General features: G+C 38.4%; 1 protein-coding gene across 2 annotated transcripts in view; it reads left to right on the top strand.

Moving 5' to 3' along the window:
* Positions 1–15,943, top strand: part of zgc:154142 (uncharacterized protein LOC555481 homolog) — a 61,189-nt gene that overhangs the window by 10,922 nt on the left and 34,324 nt on the right. For both annotated transcript variants that reach the window (XM_053501397.1, XM_053501396.1), the window contains exons 3-5: positions 356–449; positions 5,014–5,154; positions 7,561–7,658. In XM_053501397.1, coding sequence (XP_053357372.1) covers positions 356–449; positions 5,014–5,154; positions 7,561–7,658 — 333 coding nt within the window. The remainder of the gene's footprint in view (positions 1–355; positions 450–5,013; positions 5,155–7,560; positions 7,659–15,943) is intronic.

Below are 15,943 nucleotides of genomic sequence, written 5' to 3'. Positions count from 1 at the left end.
TAAAATGTTTTAGTCATTTCAATCAAATGGAATAAAGTGGGAATGTGCATTAAATGACCTCTTTAATGTTTAGTATCAATGAAATTATAGAATTGTCTGACGGAGACTATTCAGAGGCATGACCTTGAATTAGCCTTTAAAGCATCTCTTTCCAGCTTATCACGGCTCAGTAAAAAGGCATCATTACTGTATTTTTGTGTGAGCGTTAAAAAAAAGAGTCTGAGCCTAATTTTTAAGCAGAAATATGGAAAAAGGTTCATATACAGACAGAGAGAGAATGGGAACTCAACCCCCATCCGTCGTCTGTTTAATTAAACTAGCTGAAGAACCATCCTGCTTGTCTTTCTATCCCCAGGTGATCTTTTTGTGGTTAAAAGACTTCTCTCTGGAGGATTCAGACTCATGCAGTTCAGACGCCCTCACACTCCAGGATGAGTTGGGGATCATCGGTGAGAATCCTACAATATCCTTAAGTTCTTATTTTAGGCTGTGATGTTCTTAGGCAGGAGTGTAGTCAAGTAAAAGCTTTTTTTTTTTTCCAGTAGTGAAGATATAGAGTGAAAGAAAATCAGTAGGCTGGGGGACACCCGCCCGCAGGTATCGATCATCTCAAGGCTTGGCTTTTACACATGCTGCTCTGTGCTGAGCGAAGGATTAAGTGTGCATCAGTCTTTGCTCTTCCAGGGAAAAGCAGTGTTTTTAGGCAGTGAGAGTCCTTGAACACAGTCTCCAGCTTATTTTTGCAGACGAAATTAACTTTGAGGATTACAGCTCAGGATTAAGATTGAGTTTTATTCAAATACAAATCCACACCTTCACACTAGTGCAGCATCATTATACACTATATTGCCAAAAGTATTTGCTCGCCGGTCTTCATGTGCATATGAACTTGAGTAACATCCCATTCTTAATCCATAGGGTTTAATATGATGTTGGCCCCGCCCCCTTTGCGGCAATAAGAGCTTCAGACTCTTCCACACCAAACTCACTCATCCATGTCCCTATGGACCTTGCTTTGTCATGTTGGAACGGGTCTGGAATTGGGCTCGGCCCCCTTGTCCCATAAAAGGAACTCTAAATGCTTCAGCATACCAAGACATTTTGGACAATTTCATGCTTTTAATTTTGTGGGAACAGTTTAGAGACGGCGTGGAGATGGATGAGCGTGGAAGGAACACCTTTGGGATGAATTAGAGCGGAGACTGTGTGCCAGGCTTTCTTGTCCAATATCAGTGTCTGATCTCACAAATGCGCTTCTGGAAGAACGGTCAGAAATTCCCATAAACACACTTCTAAACCTTGTGGAAAACCTTCACAGAAGAGTTGAAGCTGTTATAGCTGCGAAGGGGGCGGGGCCAACATCATATTATACCCTATGAATTAAGAATTGGATCTAGTTTGATTCCCGGGTGATGCCTCAGCCTCACGCAGCCGGAGGCCTGGAGAGAGCTGATTGGCCGAGCTCTCTCAGAGGGGAGGGATGAGAGGAACTTTGCACTCTGATGTCAATCACGGCTCTACAGCCAATCACAGACGTCTGTTGTTCGGAGAAAACACGTGAGAGTCCTTGGCCCTCCCTGACTGGTAGTGGAAGTCTTGATAGGAAAATGCACAAATAATGGGTGGGAATTGGGTACGACTCAAAATAAGTGGGCGAGAAAACGAAGAAAAAAAAAATTGGATGTTACTCAAGTTGATGTGCAAGTTTGGCAGTACAGTGTATATACAGAGTTTATTACACAGCTTTAAATCTTGTTTTTATCGATAACTTTTCCATCACTTCAGTATGGGGAAAGGCATAACCATGTAATATTTAGGGTTTTTTTTTTTTTCTTTTGTTTTGCCTCTTTTTTTCTTTCTTTCTTTCTTTCTTTCTTTCTTTCTTTCTTTCTTTCTTTATTTATTTATTTATTTATTTATTTATTTATTTTTATCCAAAACAATGAACACTGTCACTCAAGAAATCTTGATATAGATTCGTTCATATTTGTCAAACTGTAACTTAAATAATGAATTATAGATGGGAATTTTAGCACTTTTTCACCCAATTGGACCTGTTTTCTAAAGTCTGAAGCGTTTCGTTATTACGCTTCTGTGGCGCTGAAGGTGAATGGCTTCTGATGAGGACAGCAGCTTGTTAGATTGATTCAGATGCAGATTTTAAGATTAGTTACAGCTTAAAAAAAGTTGATTCTGATGATAGGGCTCTTGTGGTCATGTGATCCACAATCAAAGCATTTTGTCTGGGATTCCTGCCTGCCACATAACGATGAATCGCTAGATAAATCCCCCCCCCACTGATTTTACTGAACACACCACGAGAGACCAGATAATGGTGTTGTGTTGAGGAAGTTCACTTATTGGATATTCCTGCTCCAGCTGTGCTTTACAACACTCTTGAGGACAGTGTACTGACAGATTTATAAAATGGCGATATTTACAGCTATTATATCAGATGTTTAATGTTCGATTTAATGTTGAACTATCATTTAATAAAACAGAAACATTATTTAAACAGAATATCAATGGAGTTTACATTCTAGTATTAAACATTACAGTGTTTTTCTCCCTACTTTTCTGTTTAAACATCATTCTGCTATCTGTGCTGTCAAGACGAGTGATCGAGGTAGCGGTGTACAGTATTTAGCCGCTTAGCGTGTATGATAAAACCAGTGTGATTAAAGTAAATAAGAAGATTATCGATAAAAATGATGAGTGATACCGTTGTTTTGTGTAGCCTGTACTTTTATTATGCTAATCAGGCCCAACCCCCCTTTCCATGGCACTGAGAACACATGACCTCATTATAATTTTCTTCAAAGGAACCATCATGGCGGAGACATAGCCAACTCGAAAAAAAAAAAAAAAGGGGGCAAGCTTTGTACGGAATCTGCTAAAAGACTACTTTAGATCAACAATTAGATTTTATATTGAAATTTGAAATTTGGAAGAGGAAACAGAAGGAATGAGCGAATGAGCAAGTTGCTACACTTTTGTCATGTGACCATTGGATTTGCGTACTCATTAATATTCATTAGCATCCACAGGATCAGCCCTGTCTGTGTTCAGTTATTTTTCAGTGTTTATAAAACACGTTGCTTTTGCTATAGTGACTTTATTTCATTTTTTTCTCTTTATTTTAACACATTCTTATTTGTGTTATTTAAATTTTGAGAACCATTTATGGTCTGAGTCAATCTTAAAAAAAAAAAAAATAGAATAGAAAAAAATCCATAATTTACGCTGTAGGGAAACAGCGATTTAACATTAAAAATATTACAAATGCTAACTAAATACAATGAGAAGTTTAACAATGATGATGAAACCATAAACTTTAATTTAACCTCTGTATATACTCAAACAGTTAAGGCTCTGGGTTACTAATTGGAATGTTGCTGGTTTAAGACCCAGCACCATCAAGCTGTTACATGATTCCGGCATCGGGGTCTGTGTGTGTGTGTGTGTGTGTGTGTGTGGAGTTTGCATGTTCTCCCCATGCTTGGTGGGTTTCCACCTTGGACTCCGGTTTCCTCCCACAGTCCAAAGTCATGCCGATTAGACTAATTGGTGCTCCCAAATTCTCCATAGTGTGTACCCTGCGATTGAGATTGGCCCCCTGTACAAGGGATAGGCTCCAGACCCACCGGGACCCTGTAGGAAAGAGCGGTAGAAATGTAGTAGGAAATGTCAATATCCCTGACGTGAAAGTGCTTCCAAGGCTGCCACATACAGTATTTATACGCCCTCTTTTTATAATTTTGAGTACGAAACTCAGGATTGAAATATCTTCCCCCACCGCAATACACTCACTTATTCCTCCTAGATGATTATCATTCATCAGATCCAATCGGGGTTGCGTTCTGTATCTTAGTATGTGGTGCTTACAGTATGCAGCATATCTACGTACATACAGTAGGACAGTGATACCATGCTTTCCATTTTAGAGTCATTTTAGAAAAGAAAACATTATACAAGCTATTTATCTCTCACTGGCAACAGCAGCTGCAGATGTTTCTCAAAATAGAGACATGCTGCGAAAAATTCTGGATACTGATAACGTATAAAATATCGATCTCAGTCTCTGACCAATTTAAGTGCTCCTCAAACCAAAACACACACACACACACACACACACACACACACACACACACACACACACACACACACATACTCTCTCTCTCACACACACACACACATACACACACATCCCCCACCCCCCTGTAGCTGCAGTCCTCCCGACTCTGAGGCTAAGAAATCGTGCTTTGATGTCATGCCTGAAATTAGTCCCCCCACCACAAACCACTTGGGATTCTGGGTCAGATGGAATGTTCCACATTAAAACATCCATCCAAACTAAACTGGAGTCGTGCCGTCCCCTGCATCCTGAGGAGGACTGAGTCATCTCAACCAAACCTTCGGATTTGCTGCAATGGGATTTTATTTTACCGCTATTGCGGTGGATCATATTAAATTGTTGAATGAGTCACAGTCCAAGATCCCTGATAGTTTTCTTCTTTTGTGGCTGTTTTTTCCCCTTCCAGGTCTCTTAACATGATATTTCTTGGTCTTTTCACAAAAAAAACAAAAAAACTGCAATTCAAAGAAACAAATCTTATTAACGTATCCATACGGAATGTTTCTTTATTTCTTCAAGTAGATTTGATGTACTATTTTTATAATATGGACCATGTTTATATGCTCAACCACTAATCTGCCTTTGTTATTATAAGAGGTTGCTCCAAGACATTTACACATGTAAAGGGGTTCCTGGGAGGCCAGCGTTTCAGATGTCAATCAGACAGGCATTCCGATCACGTCTCCGGCGTACTGAGAAAACTTCTTACCTTGATGGTGTCCAAGCACGAGTAAAACACTGGGATAAGTGCATCAGTGTATCAGGGGATTATATAGAGTTTCGACTCTTTGTTCTGTTATTCTGCACAATCACATGTCCTGGTTTGACTTGAACGCCCCTCATGCTTTAATTGTTTTCATTATTATTTTTTTTCCCAGGAACATACTGTGGTTATTCCAGCCCCAAGGCGATTATGTCACTGGGAAGCAGTTTAAAGGTGCACTTCGATACAAACGATAAATACACAGAGAGAGGATTCAAAGCTGTGTATCGTGCTGTGGACCCTGATAAAGTCACCGGTAACTATTAGCATGACTAATACTATGTAATATTTACATTTTTGAATCACAAACTTATTTAATGAAAAGACAAATATTTAGATATATTGTCATATCTCAATGTATTGAATTTATCAGGTATAAAACAGGTAGATGAAATTAAATAAAAACATATACAAAATAATCTACAGAGGTTAAAAGGAACGATGTGGTATCTACAGTAGGGTCCATGATGGCCAGACTCATAGTGCCGTCCTGAAGACCTCATTACGTCCCCAGGACTGGAGTCATTATAAACATATCAGCTTTACCTGATTGCATTTAGAACGATTTTATGTCAGAGTTGTAATAAGAATTAAATAACTGTACTCTGTTCAGCATTAGGATTGAGGGAGGGTGATGTGCGCCTCTGTGCATTTGACCTAGAAAACCAACAGCTGCATCAGCGATGCAACAGGGACATGAGATTCATATTAACTCAACTCCATTTATATTTATTTGTACATGGCCAAAACACAGTATTGGTGCTGATTTATTTATTTCTTTATTTTTTTTACGTCATACATATAATACAAGAAAATGTGTGCGGACAAAGAAGCTACTACTGAAGTTCATGCAACATGAAAGTGACTGATCTCGCTTCCCTAAAAATTTTAATTTGATAACTATAGACGTTTTTGAGAGATGATTTTATATGAGACCCAAAAATGGACAGTTTTCAGTGTTGTACTGTCTCACTTCTAATTATTCACATTTCTTCATGAGTATTGATATTAAAATTGGTGTAAGCTTCTAGAAGCAAAAAAAAGTTTTTTTTTAAATGTTGCTGACATAGTAAGCAAAAAATAGCACAAATCTGTAGTGTCCGTAACCATGTCAAATTTGTGTTGCAATATCTTAACATAAATGCGTTTTTAAATAATACACTTTTTCAGGTTTATGTCTTTCTATGTAAAATCTAAATTGGACAAGTTTTATCTAAATGACAGTTAAGATCCTTGAAATATTTGACTTTTAAAAAGTTACAGACACTAAAACATCAAATATCATGAAATTGTATTTAGCAAATGTGTATCTTTTGTATCGGATAAAAAATTAAGCATGGATCAGGAGATAAGAAGCATTAAGTATTATGAAAAACAGAGTTATATGATCCTATTTGAAAAAAAAAAAATCACTTTCCACCTACAGTAGGTGAGAGACTTTTTAACACCGATACCATTTTTTGGCCGACGGCGCTTAAAAAAGATATTCTCAATAGTTATTATGATTTCTAATGAAGATACCAGAGTGGGGAAGAAGAAGGAGGAGGAAGGATTCTAAACCATTACAGTATGAGGTGTAACGGAGGGTAAGAAATGAGTTCAGGATGGTCTTTATGATGAGAACATCTGTATATGAACAGTATATAAAATTTACAGTGTCCAGATGAAATCCACTACAGTACTGGTAAGTCTGGTTTTGACGAATGGAAACTTTAAGGGTAATTAAATGGAACCAACAGCAGAAGGAACAGTGGCGGCTGGTGCAAAATTTTTTTGGGGGAAGCGCAAACAAAATTAAAATTGAACTTTTAATAATCGTCTGTAAATATCCATAAGAAGTGCTGGAAAAGCACTGAGTGTAAGCTCGGCCGCGATCACTTGATTGCTGCTTAATTAGTAGATCAGGTCGATCTGGTCTACTAACTAACTAAGCTGTAACTGTTTTTTTTTTTCTTCGTCCTTCTGAAGGGGTATTTTACCAAAGAAATTACAGAATTTTCTCTCATATTTATCTGCTTCCTCGTCAATCACTATTCAATACATTAACCAACATTCTGCTGAGCGTTAATAAGACTCGTTGAGAATGGTCCGATCAGATGAGCCCAAATATTTAAAAACAATATTGATTCGCTAAGAACAAAAGTGGGAGGGTTCGGGGCGCACAGTGCTCCGCCCCAAGGATGATTAAAAAAAATCCAATTAGAGCCCAGCCTCAAATCACATGCTTTTCAAAAATTTACGTGCCTACTGTACATAGACACTTGGTTTTCCGGCGCCCCGCGTACACGAACACAAATGAACGTAATACAGTTTAGATTTTTTTATCGTAAATAAATCATATTAAGAAATACTGACTTTATTTCATTATTAAAATAAATAATTATTATGTTAAATAATTACATGTTAAAGTACTGTAGCATTCTTCTCTTCCTAACTTTAAGAAGGTGGTGCCCCTGCGCCCCTTATTGACCGGCCGCCACTGAGAAAGAGAATCAGAAGTAGATCATATCATCAGGAGGGTTTTGAGGGTGTGTATGTGTGGAACTACAGCTCTAGAAGTGTGTCAGGATCTCATGGCATGAGTCCACATACTGTAGTGCTGGATATCTCCAGGGCGTTATCCAGCTGACCCATTTTCTGAGCCGCTCTCTTCCTTGCCTAGATTTCGTTGGCGCTGGTGGTGTTTTACATGGTGATTACGGGGAGCTGATGACCCCAGGCTTCTCAGAAAGGAACTATGTGAACAATGTTTTGTACCAGGTATGCAAAAAAATCCATTTCCATCTCTGTTTTCTTCTTTTTGTGTCTTCAACATTGATCTCGGCATAAACGTTTCGTTAATGTGCAGGAACCCAACACCCTCACCAGGGACCTTTAGGGTTTTACTCCTTTACTTTTGCTTACTTTTGGATAGAAGAGTATTGATTCATTTTCTGTTACAGCAGCTTTATAGCAGCCAAGTTTAGTGCATGTAAATGTGACAATATTGAACACATGACTTTGTCAATGAATAATTCAATAAAAGTAGAATGATATGGTATATCATTTATATATTTATATACAGTACTTTTATTTGAACCCAATGTAAGCACGTCTGTCCACGCATTGGTGCACATCGATACGCCTTTGCTTGTGCCAACTGGGTTTGAACAGGTCATGGGTTTGAGCGAGGTGACATGCGAGGTGGGATTGTTCAGCAGGGGATGCTGTAGTTTGTCTTATGCAACTTAAAAGACAAACATTATAAAACTTTTTATGAGTAAATGTCTTGTTTGCTTCTTTTACAGTATAAATGCTTAAACTAGCAAAAGGATCTGCCAACAGAGCAAAAGAAGGACATTTTAAAAGTAAGAGGGGTGTTCATGTCAAACCGGGATTTTTGATTGACACCCCACATAATTAAATGTATCTAGAAATATAGTCTTAATCTTATTTTTTGCTTGATGTAATCGAATATTAAGGAATTATATTTTTTAGATACATCTGACTACGTTTGAGATATTTCCACTTGCTAAGGTGTGACATTTTGCAGTGCATACATTAGACAGACTCCGGACTGAACATGGATCCCTTACATAGAACGCCACGGCACAACCCACAAAGGACCACGCTTATTTTTATAGTGTAAAATACCCTGTAGTAACTGATAACACACACATAACATGCCATCGCACTTTGTTTTTTTGTTGTTGTAAGTTTGATTTATTTGTTTTATTCCTATTGTATTTAGTTTAGACCACTGGTAATCTGATATATATATATTTTTTTTACAAATCATTGAAAGATTTACAGCGCGAGGCTGTTGTTAGCTGATTTGTAGCTAGCGGTCCAAAGCACTCGACTTGAGTAGATCAGCATTAGAGCCCACCCACTGAGTTTAAGGGGTGACTCTGAAAGATTTAATTATTTTATGGTACTACTGTAGGTCTGACTAGAGGAAGGAATAAATCATGAAATAAATACATCAATAAATAAAAAAAGAAAAGAGAAATTAATAAATCTTAAAATAGGGAAATCATGAAAAATATAATTAAATAAAACATTTAAACAGTGATTTTAAGAAAAATCTAAATTTAAATATTTATGTTTCAGTTTCAAATGTTAATAAATTAATTTTAATATTTAAAATGTATGTAATTACTCTCTTCATACATCCATCTATCCATCTAGGAACTTCTGTAGTCCAACTTTTTTTAACTTCTTTCCCCAGTATATTTATTCCCATTTTTACGAAGTGGTACTGGAGGACCGCCGGTCAACATTCACACGCTCATTTACACACTACGGGCAATTTGGCACCGCCAGCTCACCTACAGTAATCTGCATGTCTTTGGACTGTGGGAGGAACCCAGAGTAATAATTCACTTCTTTCAGTAATACTTTACTTTAATCCACTTGGTTCATATAGTGTTCCCTGCACTGGTTTGGCTCCCCATCCAGGGTGCACCATGCAACTTGTATTAAGAGTTCCAGAAGAGACTCAAGGCTTTTAGATGATTGCAGATGTCACTGTGACAGTGGGAACTTGCAGACAGTGACAGACAGTGACAGACAGTAAACTTGTTTTTTTTAGTATCTATTGTTACATACATTTGTGGCACCATGACTACAGCGAACTCTGTGGTGACACTGAACAGGAAGGAGATGCTCTACAGATTGAGACTGCTGACTTGGTGAGGTTCCTCGGAAGGGTCAACTAACCAGTGCTGTAAGTGGGTGTTGCACCTTAAGCAGTGCCAGGTGGGGTTTCTTGGCCTAATGAAGTCAACGAAGTTCCCAATGACACCAGATATGACCAATGATATAACAAAATAAATCTGTACAAGCAGCATCAAGTGGGAGAAATAAAGTGGTCGTGGCTCACTGTGCCTCTTAATCTTGATGTTTACATTTAGGCATTTGGCAGACGCTCTTATCCAGAGCGACTTACGTTTTTTTTTTATCTCATTATACATTACATCTGAGCAGTTTAAGGTTAAGGGCCTTGCTTATGCGGTTTGAATCTGGGATCTTCCGAACCGTAGTCCAATGCCTTAACCACTGAGCTATCCCTAGCAGTGTTCATGCTGGTACTCACTCACACCCATTTTGAGGAGCTTGGAAGCTTTGTAGGACGCTTTGAAACGGGAACGGGAACTGGGAATCCTTTGGGAAGGAGGCTGGTTTGAGTAAGCTGTCGATCTCTAAGCATGGTATCAAGGTGACTGGTCAGGTTAATTAGCTCATAGAGTCAGATCTGGCCATTTTGAGATTTTGTTTGGTTTCCTTGTTTGAGAGTGAGAAAGTGCTCTCCTACTGGACCCTGGATCCTTGCCTTTCAGGAGAGCGGTCAAATACAGGACAAAACGGCTGAGCTGAAGGAAGTGCTCGTAGAAGATCAAATGTAAATAAAACTTCTTCAATTTCAACTTTATATGTAAAGCACTTTTACAACAAAAAACTTCCCAAAGTGCTCACTAATCCAAACATCTAGAAAATCAACATCTCAATCAAACACCAACTCCAACATGATTTGAACAACCTCAGTGATGTGACCTCCTGAATGGTAGATCATTCCACAATTTGGGTGCAGCCATAGAGAAAGCCTGAGCTTGCATTTGGTTTTGAGAAAAGTCAGGAGTAGTTTATCTGATGATCTGAGAAGCGGGTCTGAGAGGTAGGGCGGGGCAAGGCCATGTAAACATTTACCCATAATAAAAAAAATTTTCAAGTGAACTGTACTGGAAGTCAATGAAGGTAAGCAATGACTGGAGAGATCTGTTCTCTTTTTTACGTGTAGAGGTAGAGGAGCCGAGCAGCAGAATTTTTGACCAGCTGTAGTCGATGTAATGCTGCCTGAGAAACCATAAAATACAAAACATTACAATTATCGAGGCCAGTGGTGATAAGAGAGTGGATGACTATTTCAAAATGCCTTTAAAAAAGGACAGTGATACAGGCGATTAGCAAACAGCGTAGACTAGAAACTGCTAAAGCAAGATGTAAAAATCAGGACTAAGATCGGGTATCACTTCCAGCGTTGCCTCAGGCGGCTGCCTGCCAGTGTTGCTCCGCGTCATTGTGTCTTTTTTTTTTTTTTATAGTTTTTTCTTATTTATTTTTGTATTGCTTTTCCATTAAACATTAGGCTTGATCGGGTGGTGCGACAATGCAACTTTAAAAAAAGTTATATTTCATTATTGTTTTAAGAATTTCCTCAGGGATTAATACAGTTTTCCTATCTTATCTTATCTTATCTTATCTTATCTTATCTTATCTTGTCTTATATCTTGTCTTATATCTTGTCTTATCTTATCTTAGCAAGGCTTGATTATAACTGGTGACTAGACAAAGTTCCTGTTATAGTGTGGTGTGATGTACAGTAAGTAAAATAGATGCACACAAGAGTTTGCTAGTTTAACCGCTTGTTGCTAAATGCTAAAGTGTTGTATTGTGCAGGTTTGGTCGTTTATTTCGGACAACAATCACTGGCACCGCCTATATGAAATCCATCCTTCTGACGGTCTGTAGTCCTTATTTAAGAGATCCTGGCTCCTCAGAATGTTCTGGCGCCTCTGTAGGACCGTGCCGTTTTTTTTTTGTTGTTTTTTTTGTACTGGTAATACTGGTATTGTCAAATTTGACAGTGAAGTGTGGAAGTAATTAGCTATTTCAGTCACATTTCCTCAAGCAATAAATAAATAAATTAATATTTTAAATAAATTAAATTAAATGAATTAAATAAACCCCGTGCCTTTGAGGCGACTGTGACGCGAGCTTGTTTGATTATGGAGTTTGGATCCTTAGGAGCCTCTTTGCTGCTCCATGGCTCCATCTGGCCGGGCAAAGAGCCCACGTTGGCTAATCTGCAGTCAGTCTGTCAAGCTGCAGCACAACAGACGGATGCATGGGAGCATAAGGGCGCATACAAAGCAGGATTATCTGAATCGGTATTGCAGTCGCTGGGTTTATAATTGGATGGTAATTCTTGTGTGTGAGCGCGCTAGCGAAGAGTGAGAGAGAGGGAAAAAAACTGAGACACTGTGTGTGTATGTATGAGAGATAGAAAGTGAGAGAAAGAGAGAGAGAGAGAGAGAGAGAGAGAGAGAGTGTAAATGGAAGGCAGATTGGTTTAGCGATTAAGGTAATGGGCCAGCAATCATTGAGCGGCATGTTCAATTCCCAGGTGAAGTCTGTTGTATGCAGACAGATCGCCGTTGTCATGGCCCTGAGCAGGACATGTCGGCACTTTCACTCGACACAAAGGCCGAGCATCTGCTGAGCATCCTGGTACGACATAAAATAATGCAAACTCATCATTCCAAAAAAAAAAAAAATCCACTCGATGATGTTTATACACTACACATCACAACAATCATGACGATGTAATACAATACAGGTTGGACATTTCCTACAAACAGCTTAGTGTTTAGAGTTGGACCATTCCTCTACCTCGTTTAATATCTAGCGCAAAAACAGGCTTACATTTCATAACACACTGATTAGATAAATTGCATACACTACAGTAAGATTTTCTGAAAATGTGTGGTGTTTATGCACTCATTCTAATAGAGTATTGTTTCTATAGTAACCACTTACACAGACGGGGACACAACTCGTAAAAAAACGGTTTATTATTTTTTTTAAAGTAAAGTGGTTTATATGTAGCGGTTACGTTTTCTTTGCAGAGATGTTTATCTGACATTTATGGAAGGAGCCTCCAGTGTTAGCGCTTTGAACCAATCAAAGGTAAAGCTGTAACTTTAAAATTTTCCAACACAGATCACAGGAGTGTTTTGCGCTTTATTATTAACCTTCATTTTTCTTTTCATTATTTTTTGCTTCCTCACTCACTCATCGTCTATATCACGTCACTTCATCCTGGGTTGCGGGTTTGTATCCCAGACGGGGTACAACCTGGACACCTTTACACACTTATTCACACACTACGGGGCAATTCGGGAGTGACAGTTAGCCTAATCTGCATGTCTTTGGACTGTTGGAGGATACTGGAGTTCCTGGAGGGAACCCACCAAGCAGAGAGAGGAGAACATGCACACTTCAGGCACACAGATGGGAATCGAACCCGGACCCTGGATGTGCGAGGTGACAGTGCTAACCACTATGCCACTGCGCCGCCATTTTTGCTTCTTAAATTTTTCTAACATAAATGATGACAGGAATGAACCTGCTTTCACAACATTAAACATAGCTGCAAATTTTATAAAAAGTATGAATTTTTTTTTATTAATAAACAAACTGCTGTTCTAGAAGGAGAATAAAAACTCAACGACAGATCCATCACAACCATTTCCTACAAGGGGCAATGGGATTTATGATGGAATTTCTCAGGAACGAAGACGTAAAACGGATTGAAATTGACTTTTGTTAGTGCGGTGATGCGACTCTTAGCCACAGTAAAACATTGTGAACGTTTTTTAAAAAAAGGCTGTACGTCCGTGGATGACGATCTCAGCCAAGGTGGAGTTGTTCCTGTAAACATTCAGCAAGTTGAACGCCTGATGCTTGAAAATGGAAAAATACCTTATAACCAGCTTTCGGAAGAGATGCATCAGTCTTTGGGAACTGAACACACAATCATTCACCAACACCACTTTTATATTACAGAAATTCGGTTGTAAGTTATTGCCAGTCCTGACCTCACTCCAAGCCATTTCCACATGTTTAGGTCATTTAAGGAGATCCTGGGAGGCCAGTGTTTCAGATGTAAATCAGACAGACTTGTGTCTACAATTTTCCATTTCTAGCGTAACAGAAATGAGTTCCACAGGTACGGCACATAAGTAACACGGAACCCTGTTTGCATAATATTCTACATCTGGGACTGGGAATGGAGGACTTCTAACTGATTCCATTTCCAGTTCATAGTCACATCATCAGATCAGGACATCCATCATCGCTGTCAAAGAAAATTCTGTCAACTTTGATTAGCATGACAGACTCAAATGAACTGGCACTAATGAACGCCTTCACATGCCACAGGAGAGGACAAATTAGTTATATTTGAGCACTCAGCCTCGTCTACAAACAAGGTAGCAACTGATATTTGTTGTACATGCATATTCAACCGCTGTATCTGATCGACTTTCCACACCTCGGTTTATTTTCATTTCTGTAAACTGTTACAGTAACTGGATTGAAAACAGGTCACGGTGTCTTATTGTGGTTAAACCTCTTTTGATATTTTCCCTGTTTTAACAGGTTTAAACAGTGGAAATAAAAAAAAGACCAGAACTCGAAGCAATGTACTGTACACCGTGTGCTTCCTCAGTAGTACTGATAATCATTTTCTATTATAGAATTAATTTTCTATTATACTACAGAGCTAAAAGATTTAAAGCTTTGATTCTTAAGTGGCTACGTGATTATGGCATCTCCAGGTACAGCTAGATTTCCAAGAGTTTACGCTGTTATTTATTGACAGGTTTCATCTGTCTTTGATGCCTTTCTAACGTCTGATAGAAACACACTTCTTTGGTTGACAGCGAGGTGATTTTAGAACTTAAACAAACTAAAAACTCTAACACTGGCTCTTCAGCTCAACACTGGCATAGGGATTAACGCAACAAACTTGGAGCTAAACAAAACAAAATAAATGCCCACTTGACATAATTTATGCTCGACCCAGTTTCCCAGAACAAACAGCTTTCTATAAAGGATCTACTGTAAAGAGCCACTTCGGTTCAGGTGAGCGCTCTCATCACCGGACCAAGGTGCCTTCTGGGAAACTGAGTCCAAAAACAAAAAACTACAAAAACACACATAATTATATTTCGGGCGCCCACAGTTTCCTGTGTCAGTGTGTACCAACATTTTATTCCACTAATTCCACATCAATTCGCCAACAATATGTTTGTCATGTTACCAAAAAAAAAAAAAAAAGTTTACAATTTCATCACAATGTGAAAAAAACAGACCTTTCCAAAAGATATTGTATCGGTGGAAAATAAAGTGTTACAAAGTGCTGACACTAGAGACTGCATACATAATCTATACCGTATAAATGAAAGAAAGGTTTTGTCTGTACCTTGGTCGGAACTCGCTGGCTGGATAGAATTTCATAAAACTTTAAAACTCCTTCGGTATTTGTCTGAAGTTAAACCTGCACCATGATTGAAATCAAAATGTTAAGTAGAAGTGACGTTGTGAGCAGTTTTGTGCCAGATCATGTTTTTTGGACGAATATAGCGTTTTTCCTTTAAGGTGGGCGTGGCTATATGCGTCACCCAACAGAGCCAATCAACATTATAGTTTACCGTGTATACACAGAGTGTGTGGAAGACACGGAAACGGCCGCGATGCTCCTACAAGCTGCCCAAATCCTCACGAAACGCACATAAAAAAATGTATGACACATTTTTGCCTTACTTAACAAAAAAGGAAACTAGACTTTAAAAAACTGAACCTTCAAAGATGAATGGACAGATCAGTATATGTTTATTGTGGATTGCCAATATGAGATAAAACATGCGTCGTTAGAACAAACACATCTGCAGAAGTCTGAGGGGAGAGCATGTAAAATACCTGAACTGAGAGCGCGGTGTTATGCTTTATGATCTACTTTAAAATAAGCCACTAATGCGCTTTCCGCTTAATGTAAACAAACACCTGCACCAATGGATATTAATTGGGAAAACCAAACAAAAATTTTTACTTGGATTTGTTCATATTTTTCTTCTAACCCTTTTTCAAACTACTTTTCCGTCAACAACACGTACTAACTGTATAGTGTTAAATAAATCTCTTACAAAATCATCACCATATGAATGATGGTTCCTATTCTGACACCATCTGACCAATCAGATTTAAGAATTCAAGTACTTAGTTCATGGTGGTATGATGGTGATTAATATGTTTACTGCATTTCCTTGGCTTTGGACATGTACTTTGCACAATGACAATAAAGTTGAATCTAATCTAATCTAACTTCGATTTACAGTCCAAAATCCTTCTTATTCAGGAAAATATACACTGAAAATATTGGAATTGCCGACCATATCTTATAAATATTAGACATTTATTATGCACAGAAATTCTCGCTTAGA

This window comes from Clarias gariepinus, chromosome 8, assembly GCF_024256425.1.
Source record: "Clarias gariepinus isolate MV-2021 ecotype Netherlands chromosome 8, CGAR_prim_01v2, whole genome shotgun sequence".
Lineage (NCBI taxonomy): Eukaryota > Metazoa > Chordata > Actinopteri > Siluriformes > Clariidae > Clarias > Clarias gariepinus.
The sequence above is the reverse complement of the archived record's forward strand: the minus strand, read 5'-3'. Positions and strand labels throughout refer to the sequence as shown.